The sequence below is a fragment of the Tachyglossus aculeatus genome, chromosome X4 (assembly GCF_015852505.1).
Source record: "Tachyglossus aculeatus isolate mTacAcu1 chromosome X4, mTacAcu1.pri, whole genome shotgun sequence".
In the NCBI taxonomy this organism is placed as follows: domain Eukaryota; kingdom Metazoa; phylum Chordata; class Mammalia; order Monotremata; family Tachyglossidae; genus Tachyglossus; species Tachyglossus aculeatus.
The window spans coordinates 39504182-39530717 of record NC_052098.1 but is presented as its reverse complement, the minus strand read 5'-3'; the positions used below and the strand labels follow the sequence as shown (position 1 = coordinate 39530717).

The 26536-nt window shown below is 41.6% G+C and overlaps 1 protein-coding gene across 3 annotated transcripts in view; it reads right to left on the bottom strand.

Moving 5' to 3' along the window:
• The window catches only part of CEP120 (centrosomal protein 120), an 81259-nt gene that overhangs the window by 19127 nt on the left and 35596 nt on the right, over positions 1-26536 (bottom strand). For 2 of the 3 annotated variants that reach the window (XM_038769644.1, XM_038769642.1), the window contains exons 15-19: positions 24366-24455; positions 21597-21689; positions 14533-14694; positions 12844-12966; positions 1673-1771 (exon numbers count right to left, since the gene is read on the bottom strand). In XM_038769644.1, coding sequence (XP_038625572.1) covers positions 1673-1771; positions 12844-12966; positions 14533-14694; positions 21597-21689; positions 24366-24455 — 567 coding nt within the window. The remainder of the gene's footprint in view (positions 1-1672; positions 1772-12843; positions 12967-14532; positions 14695-21596; positions 21690-24365; positions 24456-26536) is intronic. The other variant, XM_038769643.1, reaches the window with a different exon arrangement.

Genomic DNA, 26536 nt, shown 5'->3' with positions numbered 1-26536 from the left:
AGAGAGGACATTGGCAAGGGATTGGTGGTAAATAGAAGAGATCAAGGTAAAGCAAGTAACTTGGCATTAGAGGAGTGAAATGTGTGTGCTACGTTGTAGTAGGAAATCAGCGAGGTAAGATTGGAGGGGGGCCAGGTGATTATGTGCTTTAAAGCTGGTCATAAGGAGTTTCTGTTTGATTTAGAGGTAGATGGGCAATGACTGGAGGATCTTGAGGAGTAGGAAGATGTGAACTGAATTTTTTTTTTTAAATAATTCAGACAGTTGAGTGAAGAAAGGATTGGAGTGGGAGGGGAAAGGAGGCAGAGACAACAGCAAGGAAGCCAATGCAGCAGACGAAGTGGGATATGATAAGTGCTTGGATCTGTATAGTGGCAGTTTGGATGGAGAGGAAAAAGTGACTTTTAGTGATGTTGTGAAGGTAGAAATGGCAGGATTTGGTGACACTGAATATGTGGGTTAAATAGGAGAGATGGATCAATGATAATGCCAAGGTTAGGGGCTTGTGAGACAGGTAGGATAGTGGTGTTGTCTGCATTGATGGCAAAGATAAAGGGGAGGGCAAGGTTTGGGTGGAAAGATGAGGAGTTCTGTTTTGGACATGTTAAGTTTGAGATTTCAGTGGGACACCCAAGTAGAGATGCCCTGCAAGCAGGATAAAATATGAGCCTGCAGAGAAGGAGAGAGATCAGGGCTGGAAAGGTAGATTTGGGAATCACCTATGTAGAGATGGTAACTGAAACCGTGGGAGTGAATAAGTTCTCTAAGGGAGTGGGTGTAGGTGGAGAATAGAAGTGGAGAAGTCAAATATACTTCCACATGTTAGGAGACTTATCTGTACTCCGACAAATCTTTTGAGGGAGCCACACCAATCAATATATTTATTGAGCACTTACTGTGTGCAGAGCACTATACCAAGTGCTTGGGAGAGAACAATGCAACAGAATTGGTAGACATATTCCCTGCCTACAATGAGTTTACAGTCTAACTTCTTGATATTTAAAGAATAATTTTTGTTTTTGTCTTGGGGGTTGTTTAGGAGAGAAGAAAATGAAGCAGAGCAAAATAACTCAGGAGAGAAGGAAGGTCAATGTGGAAAAATTTCTCTATGCTGGCAAAAATTCCCATTTATTTTCCGGAACTAATTCTATAGTGTGTGTGTGTGTGTGTGTTTAAATTTCTGAGACATCAATGTAGTGCATGTTAAATGGAGACCATGTGCCTTAATCATCTGCTTATTTCCTTCAACAATAAATCACTTAGTGGAGAGGAATCACCCCCTGGGTCCCAAGTAGGTAGATGAAGGGTTTGCTAAAAACAAATGAAAGAAAAGTGAATAAAACTGTGAAAGGGTAGGTTGTCAGAAAAGATCCCCAATTTCTTGAAGAGGAGATGTACAAGGATAAGGGACACTCTTTAAACGGAACTTTCAATAGTTCCAGGGGTAGGAGGGCAGGGGGTGGGGGGAATGGGTGCAAGTAATATTCTCTCTACTACAGTGGGAAAAGTAAGAAAATCCTTAAATCTTTAACAATATCATGGATAGAACCAAATCCTGGAAAAAAAGAACAGAATGGTTATAAAACCAAGTATGCCAAAGCCTGAAGTGGAACCAAGCATTAAAATAAAAACTAAACTTACCACATGCCTCTGCTGTAATCTAATGACATACCTGCTTCAGTCTTGCAAGCTCTTTTAAAGCTCGTCCCCATTGCTGCTTGTAATGTAGTTTAGACTTAGTAGCGGATTCCAACTTTCTTTCAAGTTCAACCTAATAGTGATTAAAATCATATCAACTGAAACACCATACCAGTGTGTACAATCACTGAAAGATGATATATACAAAGAGTCTGGCTTAAGAAAAGAGTTTATGTAGTGTAACATACGACATCATCTAAAGCTGTTATGCAATTTAGTGTAAATATTATGGCATATGAACATTTTCTTGTTTAAAATATAGCCTTATTTTTATTGCCTAACAGCCGATACAAAAAGGAACTAGATTAGTCTTAGCCGCCAGACAGTTAGTATAAACTTGGTTATATATATTACATATGTATCGACATATACACAAACGTGAGCACACACCCACACAAACACACACACACAAACCTCCCCACCCCGCCATCCTTCCCTCCTTGGTGGAGTGAAAAACACCCATTCGTTTTACCGATAAAAATCACTTCCAATTTTGTGGGAACTCATTTTAAAAACTAAATAGTGCTTCTATGTGGCATTTGATCCTAAAATGTGGAAGAAAACTGAGAGAAAGCCTAGATCTTGTGTAATTTTTATAACTATATTTTGGCAAAATTCTAGGACCTTCATGTTTGAACAGCACACAGGATAAAGAGTCAAAAAGTATTTGAAAATTATTCAAAAGGGAATACAACAAAAGTGGAAATGATATCCTTTTAATATATGCACTTTTTATTTTGGATTGTCCCTCAAGTATATGAATAAAGATACTAAAATTGTTGAATCAAAAATGGTTATTTTTACTTGCAACAGGCAATCTGTTGTGTATGAACCGAAGCCAACTTGGCTACGATTTAGGAATGTACTTTCTCAAAGTCTCAAAGCAAGGACCAAGCAAATTAATGAAGCCAACAGACAGTTTTACTATTTAAGTGATAATATAAAATCTGCCCACGTTTCAGTAAAATACTGTTACTCTGAACTGACCCAACAAGCCAGCTTTTCAATGTAAAATAATCCAATCTTTCCCACACCACTCCCAATGTTTTGCAGGCAAATGAAGTGTTCCCAGTCCAAAAATTCAATCTTTGGAAAATTCAGATGTAAATAAAATGAAAGGAAAAGAAGATTGCCAAATTCCATTTAGCATTAACTAACTTGAGGTCTTAATCAAAAACCACAACAATAGGATACTGGCTATTCTGAGTCATGGTCCTTTATGAATAAAATCCCCATTGCAAAATGCAATGTTTAAATTTAAAGGAGACATTTCACATTTAAATTCAGTTACACACGAATTGATTAATAATAAAGAAACAGTGTAACACCTCTCTTACCCCTCCAAGTTGTATAAGGCATGTCTTTTGGAAAACTTCAATGAATAGTTAATGAAAATATTTTAAAGATAGGAATTACTCATATGCTGCAATAAATTCAAGTTCTAAATATGAGAATGCAGGTTCATCAGAAAATAGAATAATTATACATATTTATGAAGCTTTCTACCCTGGAAGGATGCAGAGGTGGCTTGGGGATTTTTACAGCAACTAAAAACGTCTAGAGACAGATTTTATTTATGTCACCAAAATTATTTAATTGCATAGATTAATTATATTCTTAGTTGTCTTCATTACTTAATTCTGGATGAGTTGAAAATAACACCAGGGAGCAAAGAAAGAAAAGGGAATTATAAAAGTTCTATTAACTTTAATGAGGGTTATACTTCTTTCTCCTTTTAAAATGAAGTTCTGCTCTCTTCTGGCAGCTACGAGAATTACAGCGAATTTAACAAATTAAAATGAAAAAGTTCCAGTTTCTAGTTCCTTATACAGGGGTTCTTCTGGGGAAACTGGGTTGATTCTGTTTTAAAAATATTCAGCACTGCATGCAATATGTGAATTCAAAATCCAATAAAATAGAGCGAGCTTTTCACTTTTGTTCCTAGCAGTGTGCCGAATGTTTCTAGCTGCTTCATACAGACTACTTGATGAGGATTATTTGCCCAGGAGTGGGCTGCTCACTTTGCAGGATATCAACTCATTCCTATCTCCTTTTCTTCTTTCAATTGGACTTGGCCTGTCTCACTGCTCATTAGCAGTGGAGGTATTATAGAGGAAAGGACAGGAGGGTAATGCCAAGCCACCAGCCTAATAGCTTTTTTTTTTTTTTTTTAACTCTGGTTCCGCTTTAAAATTGAAATATATAATATGGGGGCCTGGCAAGGGGATTTTGTTACTAACTAGTGATTGAACTGGGTCTCCACCTGACTGCTTGATTTGGCTTTCAAAACCACTATTGATTTGGATTTCATCCTCTGACTAAGGGTAACAGATCTGGGATCAATGAACTTTAGAGAATCAGCGTGCCCTAGTGGAAGTGGCACTGGCCTGGGAGTCAGGGGATTTTGGGTTCTAATCCCGGCTCCGCCACTTCCATTCAATTGTATTTACTGAGCACGGACTGAGTGCAGAGCACTGTAGTAAGTGCTTGGGAGAGTATGATACAACAATAAGCAGAAACATTCCCATCATTTGCCTTCTGTGTAACCTTGGGCAAGTCACTTAATGGCTTCGTGTCTCGGTTTTCTGATCTGTAAAATGGAATTTCAATACTTGTTTTTCCCTCCTGCTTGGACTCCATGCCTTGTGTGGGACAGGGACTATGTCTGGCCTGATTATCTTGTATCTACCCCAATGCTCAGTAAAATGCTTAGCATATATGCCGCAAGCAAGGTGAGGTACAGCTCGTCCAAAAGGTGGAGATTCTGGGAAGGGCGGCCTGAAAGAACTACATGGTGGGAGAAAATGGGAGTTGCCTTTAGTAACAGGAACTGGCTAGGAGGAAGTCATTGGAAAGAGTAAGGGCCTTGGAACAACCCGGGAGAGTTCACTGTGGACAGGAAACATGACTACTGACTCTGTTGTACTGTCCTCACCCAAGTGCTTAGTACAGTGTTCGGCACACAGTACGTGCTCAATAAATACCATTGATTGATTGAGAGGTCCCCTTAATAATAACTGTGGTATTTGTTAAGCGCTGTGTGCCAGGCACTGTACTAATCATCGGAGTAGATGCAAGAAAATCGGGTTGGACACAGTGCATGTCCCACTTGGGGCTCCACAGTCTTACTGCCCATTTTACAGATGAGGTAACTGAGGCACAGAGAAGTGACTTGCCCAAGGTCACATAGCAGACAAGTAGCAGAGCTGGGATTAGAACTCAGATCTTCTGACTTCTAGGACTGTGCCCTTTCCGCTAGACCACCCTGCTTTAATAGTATCTCTGCTACTGCTGTATGACCCCTATGAGAGGAGCAGCATTCAGCTCAGCCAGAGAGGGTCATCTTCACCTGAGGAAACAGAAGGACTGATTCCGAAGGACTGGACTGGCAACCTGGTGAGGAGTGCCTGCATCTGCAGCACTGGGCCCAGCCTTAGCCGGAAATGCCAGAGGGAGGCTGACTGTTACCACTGATACTAGTGATGGGGCCTATGCCACCTGCCCATGGATTATTGGTCTGTAACTAATCAGCCTGGATTAGCCTCAAAACAGGGATTTGAAGGCTAATTGATACTGAACATTTTTTGTTGGAATTGCCTGGGAAACTTGCGTGGGTAGCTGAGTGGTCCCCTCATCTGTAATCTCCATGTGGGCAGTGATTGTGTTTACTAACTCTATTGTAATGTCAGTCATTCAATTGTATTTGTTGAGTGCTTACCATGTGTAGAACAGTGTACTAAGCACTTGGGAGTGTACAATGTAACAGACACATTCCCTGTCAACAATCTTCACTACCCTCTGCACTGTGGTAAGTGCTCCAAAAAACACTGATTGTTGGCTGGTTGATTGCTTGGCTCTACTTAGATTCAAATTCTCCTTATCTTATATTTGCTAGTGGGTGCCATTATTGAAGACGCCCAACACAACAGGGTCCTGGGTGGGGAATGATCTAAGGAAGGAGGGAATCAATCATATTTATTGAGCACCTACTGTGTGCAGAGCACAGTACTAAGTGCTTGGGAGAGTACAATATAACAGAATTGGTAGACACCTTCCCTGTCCAAAACAAATGCTTATGGTTAAGTGGTTTGTATAAACAGTAAAGTGCAGGAGGTTTGTACAGATTTACTTTTACTCTTTTAGTACACACTTATTCTATTCGGTATGTTGCTCCCCACCCCCTCCCTCTTGATATAGGTATATCACGGGGAGAGAGAGGGAGGAGAAAGGGAAAAGAGAGATACAGGAGAGAGATGGGGAGAGAGAGATAGAGGAGAGAGATGGGGAGAGAGAGAGGAAGGAGAGAGAGATAGAGAGGAAGGAGAGAGAGATAGAGAGGAAGGAGAGAGAGATAGAGAGGAAGGAGAGAGAGATAGAGAGGAAGGAGAGAGAGGGAAGGAGAGGCTGGGTGGGAAGAGAGGGTCGGAGGAGAGGAGATAGGAGAGGGGGAGGGGCAGGAGGTGGGGAGAAGGAGAGATTTCACATTAGGGAAAACTCACATTAAGTACACACACCCTGATCGATAGCATGCGTGTGTACATGATTTTCCTCCCCCACCATATCCAAACACATGTTATTGGAAGAATGTTCCCTAATCCCCCAACAATGTTCTACCCATAACATGTAGTGAAAACATATGTTAGAGGAGAACTGGCTGTATATGTAATCCAAAATTCTGAAAATAACAAACTTTCCCAATAGGCCAATTTTTAAAACCACTTTCACTTTATACTCTTCTTATTTTATGTTCTGACGAAGAGTCTTATCTGCTCTCACACTGTATCTGTTAAGCCACCTGATGTAAACTCCCTGAGGTCAGGGTTTTCTATAGCTTTGTCACAACACTTAACATTATTAAAACAACCTAAGAATGATAAATGGCAGCAATAACTGATGCTTGTAAATAGAATGCAATAAATGGCAATTACAAAAAGTAGTTAACAAATATAACTTCATGTAGTGAGCCAAAAGGCAATCATACCGACTCCTCGAATAGTCTCACACAACTATATACTAAATTAAGAATATTATCTTCTAAGTCATTTTAAAACTAAGACGGCTTTTTTAGGTGAACTCTGGCTTTCAATGTTTGGTCAAAGTCTTCTGATTAAGATCAATGGCAGCAGGTAAAGGAAACACTATATTGAGAGCTAGTTGAACCAAACATGATTTGCCTCCTTCCCATGGCTTAGTCCATTTGAACCTCAAAGGACCTACGTGTAGCAGAGTGCTCTGGGGTTTGGGTGGTAGAACACCCATATTGAACTTTGTAAGAAAACCAAATTGGAATGTGCGACTTTAATGAACTGAAGCTGTGACTTCTACTACATGTGCCTACACTATTCTTTTTGGTAACTGGAATCTGTATTTTCTCACGATCTCGAAATGTTCTATTGTTATAGCTTCTCTAGGATTTGACATTTTGCTCCTGATGCCTTCAATGGCTTAGTTTCAGTGCGGTAAAATCTTGCAATTTACGCTCTTAAGAAGAAACCTAAGTGTGACTCAGTCTCTTCCCCAGCCTGGTTTTTATTATTTAATAGTTAGATTTACAGAGCACAGGCATAAACACCTTTTCTCAGTTGCTTTCCAGGCTGAGGGGGTTTGCAATAGGAGAGCAGCAGCCATTCAGTGCTCAGAGGGTCTGCCCATTAGACTACTTCTACTCGAATGGAAGATGGGGTGGACCAGAAAGGGTTACAACAGCCCAGATGAACAATGATGGATCCAGAGAAGAGACACAGGCAGGTAGTTTGGGAGAGGAGAAGGGTTCCTGGATTAGTGGCATAGGACATAACATACTCTGACTTGCTGAGAGTTGCTGATTCAGTATCTTTTTTTTTAAATGGCATTTAAGCGCTTACTATGTGCAAAGTACTGTTCTAAGCGCTGGGGAGGTTACAAGGTGATCAGGTTGCACCACATGGGGCTCACAGTCTTAATCCCCATTTTACAGATTAGGGAACTGAGGCCCAGAGAAGTTAAGTGACTTGCCCAAAGTCACACAGCTGACAAGTGGTGGAGGCGGCATTTGAACCCGTGACCTCTGGACTCCAAAGCCCATGCTCTTTCCACTGAGCCACGCTGCTTCTACATGCCACCAGAGGCTGAGAAAATATTAAAGCCAGGTGGGCTCTGCCACTTGTCAGCTGTGTGACTTTGGGCAAGTCACTTAACTTCTTTGTGCCTCAGTTACTTCATCTGTAAAATGGGGATTAAGACTATGAGCCCCATGTGGGACAACCTAATTACCTTGTATCTACCTCAGCGTTTAGAACAGTGCTTGGCACATAGTAAGTGCTTAACAAATACCATCAAAAAAAGTCATCTTGAGCCACCTGTAAACTCGGAGTCAGGATTTTTATCCAACATGGATAACTACTGAACTGTCACTTCATCAATAAGTCTCCATCAGCTGAGCAACCTGAGCACTTGTAACAGGGATATAACTGAATCCCAATACAGCTGCAGCAGTTTAGAATTTTGACCACCCCTCTCCCCGCTGTATCTGACCCATAGCCTATTTATACATATCAGGTGCTAACCCAGAGATTATGTTTTAGAATTACTAAATAAACATTAGCTCTGCATGTCTTGAGCAGAGTGAATTGAAAATATACCAACTTGATCATTATCACTAACAGATTTTTTAATTAGCTTGCTGATATCAATAACAGTTCAGTTTCAGTAACAGCGTCATCAAGTTATGTTTAAAATGAGCACTTCCTTCCACTACTATTTTGGATGTTCTAGTTCTTTTCAAATCAAGATGTGATTTGAATACAGGCATACTGCTAGTTACAAGCTATCCCATGACAATGACAACTCAGGGATGCATGCGGTATCTTTGATACCTTACTTCTGGTAACAACCACCCCACAATATAATCACACCAGGGATTCAACCTATATGATTGTTGGGCAAAAGTCCGTTCACCCCAACGTTTTGGCTGGGACCTTGAGATAAGTAAATCCCACCCCACCTGGGCTGAGATGATGCAATCAACAGCAAATGGATCTTAGAGGAAGTTCTGCTGACTTTGGGTATCAGATTTTCATGGTATTCAAGAGGCCTCTTCGCTGATAAAGAAGTTGCACAACCTGGGAGGCGACTTCATTTAGAAATGGAGGATGCAGATGTTGCTGAGTCGACTGAATCTCATTCAGAGGAATCACTGGCGAAAGCATACCTCATTGAACTTTGATAATTCAGGGCATTGTTGCAAGATGGTAAAACGGATTAAGTTAGGGTCCCTCCATCATAAGGTAAGATTTGGGGGTAAAAAATGTCTTGCATCACTTTTCAAGCAGATGAATTTATAAAATGATTGAAGGCTGATGAAGATGAGTTCAAAGAGGTGTGTGGGGGTGTTCAGAGGAAGTCTGCTACAAACTATCATGAAGTGTCAAGAAGAAGGCTGCTCTGCAACCTAAATTGGACAGACGCGTCAATAAAGATGAAAAACTGCTACCGCTGGCAGCAGAATAAGCTTCTACTTTGGCAGCCTCTTAAAAAGACTCATAATCACACTACCACTTGGCATTTACTTAATGTCGGATGCTGTACTACGTAACCACATAAAGGAATACCAGCTATTTTTCCTGAGATCGTGGAACAGACACCAATTCAGAATATATAAGTCTATGGGGAAACACACCCCATGATATAGTCATTTAGGATACAGCCACAATTTCAAGGAACCTAATGGCTAGATTGTAGGATACCCCTTTAGTGTATCCAATGTTCCAAAGAAATCAAGCATTTGAGGAACCTTCTATCATTTAAACATGCCTTTCAAAACCAAGCCCTGTTTTTCTAAATAATGTCAGATACAATTTTTTTTCCCCCTTGGATGGTTTTGTCCTTATGGGCCCAAAACTCTACATTCTATCATCACGGTAGATTGTAATTGATGATCATTCCCATCACACTATACAGTCACATCATCATACCCAATGCTAGCATTGGTCAGAATTGACCATTCTGACTCAGTTATCTGGAGATGGCACTTGAGTCCACGTAATTCTGCTCATGGATATGCCTGCTTTAGAAACAGAAATCTGTGCTCATATTAAGTATATTCTATTAAATGGAGTGCAAATGTTATGGCTTTGTTTTTCACTGGCTCCTATACCAGCGTCCCATGTGCCCCCTCACTCTCAGCCCTACCTGACTCCTATGATGATGGTGAGGATATCACCCACCTACCCATTCCCTTGCTCACCTGCTCTGCCCTAAACCAGATCCACCCAACTGCTACCTTTTTACAATTCTACCCTCCCCCACCCCCTTGACCACCTTGGCTTTGTTCAGAGGTAGGAGAGTCGATCCGAAGACCAGACATCTATGGGGTTTGAACAGGGTGTGTCAAATACTATCGGTGGTCACATGGAGGTATATTCAGGACAGTTATTTAAACATCCTTCTTGTGTTCACTAGAATTGCCAGCCTTCATCACTATTAGAGATTTGAGTCAGCTGTCATTCAGTCTGGGCTGCACAATTTTTCCTCATGGATGAGCCGGAAGTTTCCTTTACTGGTCCTTACTGTGGAGCACTCTCCTGATGTGCTCCCATCTGGTCAGAAGGAGAGGCAGCTGGTGCTAGAGGCTTTCTTTCAAAATCCCTCTCCAATGGCCTATAGTCATACTTCCACTGGCTCAGTGACAAATCCTGCTGATTTTTCCAGCTCAACATTTCCTGGGTCAGCCCCTTCCTCCCTACTTTAATAGTTACTCTTTTGTACAAGCTCTGGTCATAGCACATCTAGATTATTGTATCAGCCTCCTTGCTGGCCTCTCTCAAATCAATCAGTGGTATTTACTGAGCACTTACTGTTTGCAGAGCACTATACTATGTGCTTGGGAGAGTATGAGAGTAGAGAAGCAGTGTGGCCTCATGGAAAGAGCACAGGCTTGGGAGTCAGAGGTCACGGGTTCTAATCCCTACTCCGCCACTTGTCAGCTGTGTGACTTTAGGCAAGTCACTTCACTTCTCTGGACCTCATGGACCTCAGTTACCTCATCTGTAAAATGGGGATTAAGATTGTGAGCCCCACGTGGGACAACCTTGTATCTACCCCAGTGCTTAGAACAGTGCTTGGCACATAGTAAGTGCTTAACAAATACCATCATTATTATTATTATGATGATATACCAGAGTTGGTAGATGCATTCCTTGACCCAAGTCAGTACCTCATGGTACTGCAAGGATCATCTTCATGAAGGGTCGATTGGCATACAACTCACTGCTCTTCAAGACCCTAAACTGGCTCCTTGCATCCCTCTACATCAAGCAAGAATGCCCCACAGTTGGCTTTGAGACTCTCCAACTCACCCCACCTTACATATCTGCTTTCTTCAAGCTGTCATTCTCCAACCCACTCTCTTTGTTCCTCACAAGCTAGTTTACAAACTCTTGCTTCTCCATCCCCTTGCTCACACTGTTCCCCCATCTCCAAATCTGACAGACTGTAGCCCACCCCAAAGTCCATCTCGTTCAACATGACTTCCCAATTAATTCCTAGCATTCCAGTCATATAAATCCATCAGTCATCTCTAGCACTTATATATTTCTATTCAGCCTCAGCATGCATATAAGTGTACTCAATTGTTCATGCAATTTTTTTTTACTTTGATTACTCTGTCCGTAAATACTTTGACATCTGTCTTCTTCATTAAAGTGTAAGCTCTTTGTAGGTGTGGAACTCTCCATGGGTATGGAAAGTGTCATTTGCTTATTTTGTACTTCTAAAACAATTAGTACAGTACACTGCACCAAGTGGGTGATCAATAATAATAATAATGGCATTTATTGAGCACTTACTATGTGCAAAGCACTGCTAAGCGCTGGGGAGGTTACAAGGTGATCAGGTTGTCCCATGGGGGGGCTCACAATCTTAATCCCCATTTTACAGATGAGGTAACTGAGGCACAGAGAAGTTAAGTGACTTGCCCAAAGTCACACAGCTGACAATTGGCAGAGCCAGGATTTGAACCCTTGACCTGACTCCAAAGCCGGTGCTGTTTACACTGAGCCACACTGCTTCTCTCGCTCAGTAAATGCTATTAATATTACTGGTTAGGAAAATTACTAGGGGTTTTAGATTTATCTATGAATTTAAATTAATCCTGGGGAAGGCTGTCCTTTCCATATTTCTATCTGGGATAATTTCTCTGGGCTGACTCTCCTGGTGAGCTGGGCTCTGGATAGCAGCTATAGCACAAGGCAAAATGGGGGAGAGCAGGGAGCAACTTTGAAGGCAAGAGTTTATGCTCTACTAGCAATGAGGCCCCATGCATTCATTAATTGCCCCAGGGCCTGAACCCCCTACAGATGTTCCCTCTCTGGGTTCCATTAATTTGGTCTGCCAAGAGTTAGCTGTATATCTGGTTCAATCGTTTTGATATAAGGCACCAGGCTGCAAGGCCATTTGGCATTAAGTTTTTGAAGACTTCCAAGATAAGAACAGTACAGCAATATATCCACTTTTCCTTATCCCACATGGAGAAGGCTCACACTGCCTTCAACCTCAAAAGGTGAAGTGGAGAACACTGAAGACATAAACTGTTACGGGCTTCAAAACAGCTGACAAAATTAGGCACAAAGACAGTTAATCCCACGGGAGAAAAAATAAAAGAGGCTCTACAATCGGTTCTTGGTTTACAAAGGATTTGATCACCAAACTACCAGCTCATGACACATTACTGGAAAATCTCAGCAGAAGAAGCACAGTTTATGAAGACAGGAAAATAAACTACACCCCAGCCCCTTGAGGAAATCAGATTTCAACCTGCACTATCTGAGCCATACCTTTTGAGAGGATAAATATAAGATTTCAACTTCTAAGGTTGTTGAACTATAACTTGCCTGAACACTTAATGTCAAGCTTTCACTGAATCAAACAGAAACCAGGTAATCCAAAGTCAAAATATTGTACTCACATAAATTACTAAAATTCCTTGGACAGTTTAAGAATCCCCAAATGGACAATTGCTTTGACACATTCTTGCCAGAACTTGGGCTACTGCACTTGCAAAGGTAATGTATGCCTGAAAAACTATCTCCATAATTGAAAGAGTATTATTTTTTTAATCTCCCTCACCAATTAGGAAATTTTCAATACAAAAAAAAATCGTATAAGTACCTTTTCTAAAGTGAGGAGGTTTATTTCAGATTGCAAATGAACTTCTGGTTTGCTGCACTGCTGATCCTTGAACTGCTGAAACTCTTTTTCCAAAATCTTATACCTTTTTTCAGCATCAATAAGCTAGATTAAGAATAAAGAAATGCAAAGTTATAAGATCCACTCAAAATGAAGTACTTAAACAATGAAACAAAGGAAATATATTACAAATTTAGGATGAGTCCCTGGATATTTTAATTTAGACAACTAAATGACAGAAAGCAGACCCTAAAAAACTCTGTTTCATAAGTAATGGTTTTCTGGGAGTTGGGAAACACAAACTGACAGAACAATCTTTTTACAAATGAAAGAAAACGTTTGCCCTTTCTTAATGGAGAGAAGAATATGCATCCACACTCCACTGAAATTTCTTTAAGATGACAGATGTTTTAATAAAAATGAAAACCAACACAGTGGTATTAAGTTTATAGTTCATGCTCAAGTAATAAAAGGCTGTTATAACAATGAATTTCATCATTATTAATGTATCTCAACTAGGACTTGTTCAAAAATGCCTGGAAAAGAAAGTAATGTTTGAATGAATGACACTATTAATCCTTAAGATAAACAAATCATGATCCTGGCACTTTCAACCTAAGTTTGAAATGTTAAGAAAATGCCTAACCAAATGGAGCCTAAATCACTTACTGGAAAAAGGAGGAGGAGATGTACAGCCTCAGTTTATGCCAATTATTAGGAAAATTCACATAACTTACTCATTAATGAACCTCAACTCTTTCCATCTCTCATTGTTTCTGTGGATGAGTCCATCCACTCACTCTCTTTCTGTTAGTCACAAACCTCTTGAAAGCAAAGCTGGGAAAAAAAATCCAGAGTACTAGTAATTGCTAAGCATTTCAACCATAATTTGCCTAAAACCAGCAAAAGTAAAAGCTAGGATGAAGGCTGTACTGCTTTTAAAAACACAGAGCCTTAGCAATTTGAAGACCAAGGATATCTTCAGATGGGTAGTGTTATCAGCTTTCTATTAAAGCCCTCTATAACAGAAATCTGCCAACAAAATTATAAACCCCAAATAGCAGAAACATTCCAAAAAATTACCAAGTGATCATGTTTCTGCTTCTTATAATTCAGAGACAAACCTATAAGCAGGTAATCAATTCTCTCAAAGAATGTGTTCATGCTTTGGACATATAATATAGGAATGAATAAATGTCACAGTGTGACCCTTGGAAGATGTGATTGTGACCCTTGGAAGATGTGATTGGCTGAATGATGAATCCCTGCTACATCTGCAGCAGATATCATGGCAGGTGACTGTAACAGCTACTTCTAGGGAGCTCTGACCACCATTGAGCCTTTCTGCGAGGCGCCTGTCAGCTGCTCTGATGCTATGAAACAGCTGACACGCAGAAGTCTTGGCCATATGCCAAGGACCAGAAAAGTAATACATTTTAAAAGTAAATTAATAGGCAAAGAGGTTCTCCACATGTTAATACACTTCTCTTTCAAAGGGCTGTAATAGAAGGCTTATGAACCACCATAAGGCAAAGAACAAATGGTGTTTACATTGATCCTAAAAGACAGGACCCGTTTAACTCCAAGGTTTTGTCTTGCATACATTTGCTGGTCCTACAAAAGTGATTTAGTGCCCTTACGGGAAATACGGGATTTCCAATCTCCACTTACCTGCTGCTGAAGGTGGAGTTTGTCCTTTTCCAATTGTTGAATCTTTAGCCTTTCCATCTTCACTTGGTGAACACATTCTTCTTTGACTCGTCGAATGGAATCCTGTAGCTCTTGGTGATTTCGTTCATGTTCCGATTGCAGGTTTTTCTTCCCTCTTTGAAGCTTAAAGTAAACAGACCATTAAGGAGAGGTGCCAAGACCAACAAATGCTGAGCACTCATTACAGCTCAGACCACATCAGGATAGTCATTTTATTAGATCACTACTCTTAGATTCACTCAAATAGTCAAAATCTTTACAGATTTATTTTCACATGCTTGACCTTTTTCCATCGACCATATAAGAAGGTGTACCATTTGACTATTGACAAAATAGTCATACAAGAGATCACTGACGATCTCGATAGATCAAGTGACTATTAGTTCAATTAGTGTAGTTACAACATGGTTCCTAATACAAAACACAAAGAAAGCTTGAGTTGTAAACCCAATATACTAAGGCGAGTTTAAAAACAAACAAAAACTCATGAGGTAGGAATCCAAATTCCCTCTCCAGGAAAAAAACAAACATAATAAATAGGCAGATATAAGTTCCTCTTCTACCTTGAAATTTCCTGTGGTCTCTCATGATGATGATGATGGTATTTGTTAAGTGCTATGTGCCAAGCACTGTTCTAAGCGCTGGGGTAGATACGAAGTTATCAAGTTGTCCCACGTGGGGCTCACAGTCTTAATCGCCATTTTACAGATGAGCAAACTGAGGCACAGAGAAGTTAAGTGACTTGCCCAAAGTCACACAGCAGACAAGTGGCAAAGCAGGGATTAGAACCCATGACCTCTGACTCCCAAGCCTGTGCTCTTTCCACTAAGCCACATTGCATCCAAGACCAGGTGACAAAAGTAGAAATAGTGTTTATTAAGCACTCGCTGTTTGCGGAGTACTGTACTAAGTGCTGGGAGAGACTATATAAGAGGTAATTAGACATGGTCCCTGTCCCTCAGGGAGCTCACAATTTGGGTCTCTCCCAGGTCCACTAACATTTTAACCATTTCAGCACTTATGCCTTCAACTCTGTTTCCATAAGCTAAAAGCAGAAGCTTAGGAAGACTATCGGAAGTTTCCAATGTCATTGATTGAGTTCAGCATCTTAAGCAAACTCCTTGAGAAACCCATAGCAGAGAAAAATTCCAAGCTAGACGCTGACATGTTTCAAAGCTGAAGAGATATTCTATTAGACATGTTGATGATGCATAGCCTACTTTCACTCTCAACCACTTAATTTTAAATAATTTCAAGGGAAATTTAATGGTATAAAGTCCAAAGATGCTAATATTGTGAAGCCATATTTCGTTTTAGGTAAACTTATGTCTGCTCCTTTGAAAAAAATAGCTATTCCCCTCAATGGGGTGACAAGTAATAAAAGCAGAAATGCATGGATTCTCAGGCACAAAACACATTTCTTCGCGTATGCCTAGCTGCTGTTTTTTCTCATTTGCTGGGATTGACTAGCAGTGGTGGTTTCACTACCACATGGCTGTCTAGCCCAAATTTAAAACACAAGTACCAAAGACTGAAAAGCCTAAGGTACCCACTTCATCATCATCAACAGTTTTATTGAGGGCTTCCTATGTGCAGAGGACTGTACTAAGTGCTTGAGAGAGTACAAATACCACAGAGTTGGTAGGTATGTTTCCTGCCCACAACAACCTCAGTCCCTCCGGTGGTGGCCTGAAAAGGAGTTGGGTAGGGAAGAACCCCTCTGGCCTCCGCTGGAGCTATGATCCCACACCTCCAAACCAGGAAGTGATGCTAATTCAGAGGCTTATAAATCGGTTGAGTATTCCGCTCTATAGTGGGGGAAGTCTGACCATCTCTGCTCTATGCTCTCTTTCTTAACGCCCAGGCCCACAGTCTCTATGGGGTTGACTTTGGTCTAGAGGATTAGCTGATTTTTTAAAAAACAGGTCTATAAAAGTCTCCAGGTCCATACTTCACATTTTGAATTGGTGACCTTTAGAATTTAACAAACATTTATTGAACAATGCAAATTACACTAAGCACCATGCTCAAATAATCACTCAATGTCAGAGCCTTTTACTTCTGTTTTGGAATTTGATATGGTGGTGTCAAAGGCACAGTGCTCCAAGCAGAAGCTGTTTCTTTTAGGTTCACTGGTCATTTTTATAAATTGATCCAATATAGGATCTTTCAGAATGATGGGAAGAAGGAAATTACAGTCATTTTTAAAAAGAAAATCCTAAACAAATCCTAAATCTACAAAGACAAAATTAAATTAAAACTCCCACACTTTAGAAAATGTCACCCCCATACAGAAAAACAAAAACAGAAGCATTCTGCACAACAAAAAGATTAAGTTGACTACAGCAAGGATTTCATACAGACCTGTAACTAAAAAGCCCAGTCTATAAGGGCTTTTAAGAGCTCTAGACTCTAAGCTCCTTGGGGGTAGGAAATGTATCTCCCAACTCTGTTGTATTGTGCTCTCCTAAACACTTAGTACAGTGCTCAGCTCATAGTCTTAATCCCCATTTTACAGTTGATGAAAGTGAGGCACAGAGAAGTGAAGTGACTTGCCCAAGGTCACACAGGAGACAAGTGGTGGAGCTGAGATTAGAACCCAGGTTCTCTGAGTCTTCTGCTGAGGGGGGCTATGGTTTGAGTGGGGCCCCTCACCTATCACTGATTTACAAAGCTCAGAGTGGCAGTGCTCGGCACACAGTTAAGTGCTCAATATGTGGTATATATATGTATATATATATATATATATATTATCAGAAATAAGAGAATCACTAAGGGAAAAAAACCCACATCCCCTTCATTATTAGTTTTCTCTTCTGGCTTATTTTATTTTTGTATATGCACAAACCCACAGGGGTCCCCTGGGTTCCAAACACCTCCCAATACACAAAACCTAGATTTACATCATGCACTAATTACTGACATGCCCGAGGATTTGAAAGTCCTACCTCAGACGGACGTAACATCCAATAACTACTGAAAAACCAACTTCCTCCTAGCCCCCTCCTTCCCTCGGTCTATCCCATTCCTGCTCTCCTCTGTTCAGAAAAGCTTTCCTCCTCCTTGAGACTTGAAACCTGGCCTTTCCCTCCCTTTTCCTCTCAGCCCTGCTCAAGATGTGTGCTGCTGCCCGCAAGAGAGGGGCAGTTTTAACCCCACAACCTATCCCCCTTACCCCTTTCTGACTAGCTTTCTGCTCCTTCCTTCCTTAGCAAAAGCAGCCCCGCTCTTGCCTCGGCTTTGTCTTCAGCACAACAGCCAGCACCATCATCATGGAGATAAGAGTCAGGGTTTAGCCCAGGAGCCAAAGACCATTCTCTACAAAGGCAAAGAACTTCCATGGGGGAGAGAGGGAAGGATTGAGGGGCTCGGGCATGTTGGCCCACTTCAGTAGGGAATGAGACCTTCCAGGGAACCTGGGGCTAGCAATCACGCGATTGCTGAGACTGCCCTCTAGACTGGAAGCTCCTTGTAGGCAGGAAATGTGTCTACTAACTCTGCTGTGTTGTACTCTCCCAAGCGCTTAGTACAATGCCCTGAACACAGCTGGCACTCAAATACCATTGATTGAATGGATGCTAGGTGCATGCAGCCAGGGGACAGACTGGAGCTCTATCAATCAATTGTATACATATATACATATATGTATAGGCAGTGAGGGGGGGGAGAGGTAGAAGGGTCAAACCAAGTCACCTTCCTAATCAGTGGTATTTATTGAGCATCTACTGTATGTAGAGCACTGTACTAGGCACTTGGGAAAGCACAAGACATTAGAGTTAGTAAACACAACCCCTCCCCAAAAGGGATTTACATTCTACAACAGTCTTTCCACTGCTTGAGGCAATGAGGTGGGGCTGTGTGTGACCTAAGTGTTCAAGACCCCAGTAGCATTCATTTCCCAGTCCTATTCTTAGGGGTAGCAGTGTGTATCTTGAGCAGGGATGGGGATGGGGGTGGGGGGTGGCTTCAGAATCTGTGAAGTCTGGGTATGGGTGCCGGAGGATGGAGATTGGGGCTGGACAGAGAGCAGTGAGGCAGCTGGATCAAATCAAGCTGCCTCCATGCTGCTTAGGGCAAGGATCCAGGCTTGTGACCACCAGGATGGGGATGCTAGCAGCATTATTCCTCTACCACCCACACCTTTTTTTAAAGGCATCTGTTAAGTGCTACTATGAGCCAGGCACTATACTAAGCACTGGGATATATACAAGCTAATCAGGTTGGACACAGTCCATGTCCCCCATGGGGCGCTCAGTCAATCCCCACTTTACAGTTGACGAAACTGAAGCTCAGAGAAGTGACTTGCCCAAGGTCACACAGCAGACAAGTAGCGGAGCTGGGATTAGAACCCAGGTTCTCTGAGTCTTCTGCCTGAGAGGGGCCATGGTTTGAGTGGGGCCTCACACCTGTCACGGATTTACAAAGAAAAATACTGAGGGCCAAGGGGCAAAGGGAGCAGGGGGAGAGAGGGGTGGAAAGGGGAAGATCTAAGTTGCATGGGGATCAGAGAAGTTCCTAGGAGAAGTGGTAGGGAAGAGAGTGGAGGGATGGGGGTGGCAGGAAGGGATCTACAGAGCAATTTTTACTTACCCATAGAGTTTCGCTGTCATGTCAGGGCTGGTTCTGGTGAATGGTTCCTAATTACATGTCAGTTCATGGGAAAATGTGCCCCATGATATGGCCATTCATGATAGACTCATATTACGGACATATCCTGTGGTATACCCACATACATAGCTGTTTTTCATACTCAAAGACACCACCACTGATGGTGAAATACATCAACTGAAACAGCCAATGTGGGACCCATGGTCCTGGCTACATTGTGTACCCAGAAAGGCTGACCTTTGTTTGTGCTATCATGTTTGTTGTTTGCACTGCTTGGTACTGTTCTTCCCTTTGGCTTTTCTGTTGTACGATCCTTACAGAGCTTCTGTTCCAACATAGCCACTCCTTTCCTGGTTGCAGTGCAGTTGACTTCTCGCTCTCAGCTGGGATGAAGCAACATCTGTGGCTTTGTTCTCCTGCATCTTTAAATCGTCTCCTCTGCTCTCCTTGCTTTTGGTTTCCCCGTTTCAGCTGCCTGGGTAACCAGCTGTCATTCACAATCACCTGTCCCATTCAGCACAGTTGTGCAGTGGTGACCACAGCTTCATTGCTAGGAGACTGACTTCATCTAGGAGGATTTCATTGTTTGCGATCCTGTCCTGCCATTTTATGTTGACTAGAGAACATGCATGATGTTACTGGAACTTCTCAAGGAGAAGAATGTGGCATCTGTGCGGAGGACATATGTAAGCCTGTAAATTGGTCTGGCACCTTGATACCCCACTGCCGCCATACTCTGTTTAACGGTATCCCGAAAGATCATGATGGCCTTCTTGACTTGGTTTTCTACTCTTTTATCTATTGTCGCAAAGCTGGTCAGTGTCCTGCCTAGGTAACAGAATTCTAGGGCAGAGCTTAGTTCTGTCCTGCCAGGAGAAATTTTTGATTGCATTTATGGCTTCTTTGATGCAGGTTGATTCATTTTCTTGGTTTTCTTTGGGTTTACTGTCAGCTGATGACACCTGGCTGACTTGGCAGAATGGTTTTCAATCAATGCTTGTCTTCTTGAGTCGATATCTCTAGGACACAGTAATCTGTGTGTAGTAATGCTTATACCACTCTCTCTAGGACTTTGGATGATGCTCAAAGTCTGTAGGGTTGGAAAAGTTCCCTGGAGGAGGAGAAACATAGTCTAACACCTACATTTTCCAGGGTACCTATATAGACTGAAATGTACAGGCCCAGGCCCACCACACAACCCTACTTTATCTTATTGGCAATGGGAGGAATGGATAGGACAGAACACTCCCCGAGGTCTGACACAGCTAGCCAACATAGCCATCATAACATAGTTGTGGAATCTCAATGAACTTTTCAGAGCAGCCAGATTTGCTAAGAAATTTCCAAAGTCCACAGTTACTATCCATTGCCAGCAAGATCTTAGCCAGAGTACTTCTGGTCAGCCACTAAAGAATATCATTAATCGAATGTTCCTGGAATCACAGTGTAGCTTCAGATTACAACGATGCACAGTGGACAAAATCTTTGCAGCACATCGAATACGGGAAAAGTGCAGGGATCAGCACTGAGACCTCCACACGGTTTTCACAGACCTGATGAAAGCATTTGACACCATCAGAAGATCCTATTTAGGAAAGCCAAAAAGTAGAATCCATTTTTTTTTTCGCAAAGCTTGATCACTACCAAAAAAAAGGTTAACTGTGGATAGACAGTTAAAGCATGAACCATTTTCATTAACAAGGTAGAGAGTAAAGCTGTAAGAGATTTAGTCATCCAGGTATTTTTAATGCTCTAGTCATCTGAAAAGCCAGATTCTAGAGAAGGAAAGGGGTACATGGCAAATACTAACATTGCAGGGCACCATTTCTAAACCATGCTGATGATCCATACACTAGTCAATGTGTTCTAAATTCTCTAGTGGTCACTGCTCAATCATTTCCATGCAACAAGGTATGAAATGGTTCAATTCTTGCTGTTATCCTAACCAGAGGCAGCAAACTTCTGGGAGTCAGGGAGATCGGGAGTCTAATCCCAGTTTTGCCACTGACCAGCTGTGTGACCCTGGGCAAGTGACTTACCCTTCCCATATCTCAGTTTCCTCATTTGTAAAATAGGGATAAGGTACTTGCTCTCCCTACCTGTTAGGCTGTAAACTCTGGGTGGGACAGGAGCTGTGTCCGATCTGATTATTGATCCCAAGACTTGGAATAGTGATTGGCCCCTAGTAAGCACTTAATAAAGATCAGAGTAAAATAAAAAAAGTGCCACATCCCCATGTTATGGTAGTTGAGAAGCAAGGGAAGGGAGAAACTGATCTAAAATTGTACAAAAATATTTAAAGAAATAAAAGCTGGTCAGAGAACCAAGACACCATGAAAAATGCCAAAAATAAACTTCATGCAAGGAACATAGATTCTATAAATTCTTTGCCATTAACAATTTATTAAACACTGTACCTCTGTTTCAGCATTTGAAAGTTGTTGTTCCCGCCTTTCGAGGTCTATTAGGGTTTTTTGGAGTCTTTCTTCTAGAACTGTATATTCTGCCACCTAAAAAATAAACATTTATTATCACTGGTTTGTATTTGTCAGATATAAAATGTCTCAAAGGATTGAGGCTAACTAGTATGTAGAAGGCCTCCTCCTTATAGAATAGAGTGCCCTTCCTAAAATAAAGACAGGGTGGGCAAGGAATCTGTCTGTTTTATTGTTATACTCTCCCAAGCACTTAATACAGTGCTCTGCACACAGTAAGCGTTCAATAAATACTGAGAGACTGAGTTGTGAGCTGAGCTAGTTATAGGGATTTTAAGAATGGAAATTTTGCTCTTAAATCTCTATACCTTCGCTGCTTCGGCCACGTGCAGTGACAGGATTCAAATGGTACATGGTACACTGTACAAAAATGGACTCCCATGCCTGGGGGAGGAAGGACCGGCCTTTCAAGTGTCCTACCCAAAGGGTGGCCTCTGCCTGTAGTTGGACTGGAAGAGGGCTTGGCTCGATATCTTTTTAGTCAATAAATTACTGAGTTCTTTTACCCAAATCTCAAGCAAGGGATATAAAAGACCTTTCCGAGGAGGCTTAATGTGTTTAAATGGACAAACATGCTTCTGCAACAGATCACTTAGCATGTTTCCTCAAGGAAGTTTTCTCTTATCAGCTACTCTTCCCCTTTTCAGATAACGATATACCCTGGAAAAACTAACCATAGAGCAGAGAACTTTTGTTCCACAATTAAAACGAGTCTCCACAAAAGTTTAGTACAGGACCTCAGAATATCTGCTCAGTCAGTTGAGCTAACAAGTTCCACTATCAGCAATACTAGTATAAATCTGTAATATTCACATTTCCTATAATACTGAGACTATTTCTCCCTGATTCAACTGTAAATCACTGCAATTTATTGGATTCATTCATCAGAGTACATTCTTAGGAACCCATAATTTAATATTAGGTTTACAATTTCCTAAACAGCTGCCCAAATGAAAGATAAATTAAAGATGCTGTTATTCCTTGCTTTAGATATTGGACAGGGATTTTTTGTAAGTAAATCCCCAAAGTTTTGAAGGCGGCATAAGAGTTCTGTGTTGGAAATATTTCAATAAGCCTCCATTATCAAATGGAAAAAACTAACAGGGAAAAAAGGACATTTTCCATTTGTCTACAGCCTATTCATACTGATGAAATGGTTTATCCTTTTGCCACACCAGGTTTTTCAGAAGCTTAAGTTAATGAACTGACAAATCACACATTCTTTTGTTCATTAGGGTTCACAACATACTTATCTAAGTAGTTATTTTAAAAAGAGAGTCACATTCAATTAGACTTAATACATTTCAGGGTAAAAACAGCTGAACAAACTTTTTTTTTAACTTCTTGACATTCAAAGACATAGTTCAACAAATTATTGTTAGCATTATAAATTTTACGAGACTAAGATGGAAAATCTTCAACCCAAAGAGACTTTTTTTTTTTGCTAAAACTATGACCCAAGAATAGGTACTTTAAAAGATGGTGTCCTAAAGTTTTGGTGCTAGTTTGCTTCCTTACCAAATTTAAGATTACTATTGAGTCCTATTTTCCCAGTGACTAAATATTCCCAGTACTATACTAAGCATTTCAGATATAGCACTACCAGGTTTCAGCCACTTGGGGGCGGTTTAACATATTGTAGCAGGATATGCTTCCTATAGGCAGCAATATTCAGAAGTAGTAGTAATAATACACATTTAATGCTTGCCGAATGCAGAGCTCTGTACTAAGCACAGGGAACAAATACCCAGGAACAGACCTAGTTCTTTAAAATAATCCAATGCTGATCACAAAAGGCTTGACTTGATCAAGTAGCCAATTCAGACACTGGGAGCAATGGGCTCAAAACATTTTCTTGAACGTAAAGAATATATTTTCCCCTGTTTTTGAACTGTAGACAACTTGAAACTGCAGAATTATTCAATCATGTAAAAACAAAAAACGATATTGCTGTAAGATAGAATAAAATAATAATAATAATGGCATTTGTTAAGCACTTCCTATGTGCAAAGCACTGCTCTAAGTGCTGGGGAGGATACAAGGTGATCAGATTGTCCCACGTGGGGCTCACAGTCTTCATCCCCATTTTACAGATGAAGTAACTGAGGCACAGAGAAGTTAAGTGACTTGCCCAAAGTTACACATCTGACAATTGGTGGAGTCGGGATTAGAACCCATGACCTCTGATTACCAAGCCCATGGTCCTTCCACTGAGCCATGCTGCTTCTCTCGTTAAATAGTCAACTATGAATAAAAAAGTTAAATAGTTAACTATGAATAAAAAAAGGAAACCATTCAAGTGAAAATTAAATTGTGTTCCACAATTCCCTTAGTTCAGTATGTAATGGTTTTTAACATCACCACTGCTTGAAAGTATGGGACAGGCTCTGTGTACGAAGATTAACTTTAGTTGCATAATGACTGAAATAATAGAAACAACATGGACTAGTGTCAGAGGACCTGGGTTCTAATTCCATCTCTGCTGGTTGCCTGCTGTGTGACCTTGAGCAAGTCATTTAACTTCCCTGTGCCTCAGTTGCCTCATCTGTGAAATGGGGATGAAGACTGTGAGCCCCTTATGGAACATGGACTGTGTCCAACCTGATTATCTTGTATTTACATGAGTGCTTGGCACATAGTAAGCATAAAAAAAAGAATTTTCACCCAGGGAGTTTGAAGTAGAACTCTTACCTTTTTCTTCACCAATGACTCTCTTTCATGATCCCTTTTCTTCCATTCCTCAGCAAGGGCTTGCATGTGAGCCAGCTCCTTCTTTTTCAGCTACAGAACAGAAAAGGAGAGAAAAAAAATCTAATCTTTCAAATACAATGTATTAGCTGCACTTAGGACTATAAACCAAGCAATGGTATTTACTGAGTGCTTACTGTATGCACAGAGCACTGTACTAAGCACTTGGGTAAATACAATAGAGTTGCTAGACACTTTCTCTACCTACAAGGAATTTACAGTCTAGAGTGGGGGAGATAGACATTGATTTAAATAGATTATGGATATATAAATGCTGTAGGGGTGAGGGTGGGGTGAATATCAACAGCTTAAAAGGTACAGATCCAAGTGTGTAAGCAACACAAAAGAGAGAGGGAGTACAGGGAAAGGCGGCTTGATCAGGGAAAACTTCTCGAAGATGTGATTTTAGTAAGCTTTGAAGGTGAGGAGAGTGATTGTCTGTCATATATGGAAGGTGAGGGAGTTCCAGGTCAGAGGAAGGATGAGGGCAAGGAGTCAGTGGTGAGACAGATGAGACTGAGGTACAGTGAGTAAATCAGCATTAGAGGAGTGAGGTGTGCGGACTGGGTTGTAGTAGGAAATCGGTGAGGTACGGTAGGAGGGGGAGAGCCGCTTGAATGCTTTAGAACCGATGATAAGGAGTTTCTATTTGATTTGGAGGTGGGTGGGCAATCACTGGAGGTTGATAATGATTATGGTATTAAGTGCTTACTATGTTTCAAGTACTGTTTTAAGCACTGGGGTAGATACAAGTTAATCAGGTTGGACACAGCCTGTGTCCCACATGGGGCTCTCAGTCTAAGGACATCCAATCCGTCACCAAAAACTGCCGGTCTCACCTCCGCAACATAGCCAAGATCCGCCCTTTCCTCTGCATCCAAACGGCTACCCCGCTGGTTCAATCTCTCATCTTATCCCAACTGGATTACTGTATCAGCCTCCTCTCTGATCTCCCATCTTCCTGTCTCTCCCCACTTCAGTCTATACTTCAAGCTGTTGCCCGGATCACCTTTGTGCAGAAACACTCTGGGCAAGACTCCCCTCCTCAAAAATCTCCAGTGGCTACCAGTCAACCTACGCATCAGGCAAAAACTCCTCACTCTCGGCTTCAAGGCTCTCCATCACCTCGTCCCCTCCTACCTCACCTCCCTTCTTTCCTTCTACAGCCCAGCCCGCACCCTCCACCGCTAACCTCCTCACTGTGCCTTGTTCTCGCCTGTCCCGCCGTTGACCCCTGGCCCATGTCCTCCCCCTGGCCTGGAATGTCCTTCCTCCGCACATCCGCCAAGCTAGCTCTCTTCCTCCCTTCAAAGCCCTACTGAGAGCTCACCTCCTCCAGGAGGCCTTCCCAGACTGAGCCCCCTCCTTCCTCTCCCCCTCCCCATCCCCCCTGACCTACCTCCTTCCCCTCCCCACAGCACCTGTATATGTTTGTACAGATTTATTACTCTATTTTACTTGTACAAATTTACTATTCTATTTATTTTATTTTGTTAATATATTTTGTTTTGTTGCCTGTCTCCCCGCTTCTAGACTGTAAGCCCGTTATTGGGTAGGGACCATCTCTGTGTGTTGCCAACTTGTATTTCCCAAGTGCTTAGTACAGTGCTCTGCACACAGTAAGTGCTCAATAAATACGATTGAATGAATGAAGGTATTTAATCCCCATTTGATAGTTGCGGAAACTGAGGCACAGAGAATTTGTGAGAGGAAGAGGGGAGGAAAGAGAAAAAGAGAAAGGGGGGAGGAGAGAGAGAGAGACAAAGAGGGGGAGGTGAGAGAGGGAGGGGAGGAGAGACAAAGAGGGGAGGAGAAAGTGGGGAGGAGAGAGAAGGGGGGAGGAGAGAGAAAGGGGGGAGGAGAGAGAAAGGGGGAGGAGAGAGAAAGGGGGAGGAGAGAGATATAAGGGAATATAAGGGAAGGGAAGAGAAAGAGGGGGAAGAGAAAAGGGAAGAGAGGGAAAAAGGGTTAGAGAGAAAGGGGGAAGAGAGGGAAAGAGAAAGAGGGGAAGAGAAAAAGAGGGGGAGAGCAAAGAGAGGAGGGGGAGAGCAAATCAATCGTATTTATTTTGTGCAGAGCACTGTACTAAGCGCTTGGGAAGTACAAGTTGGCAG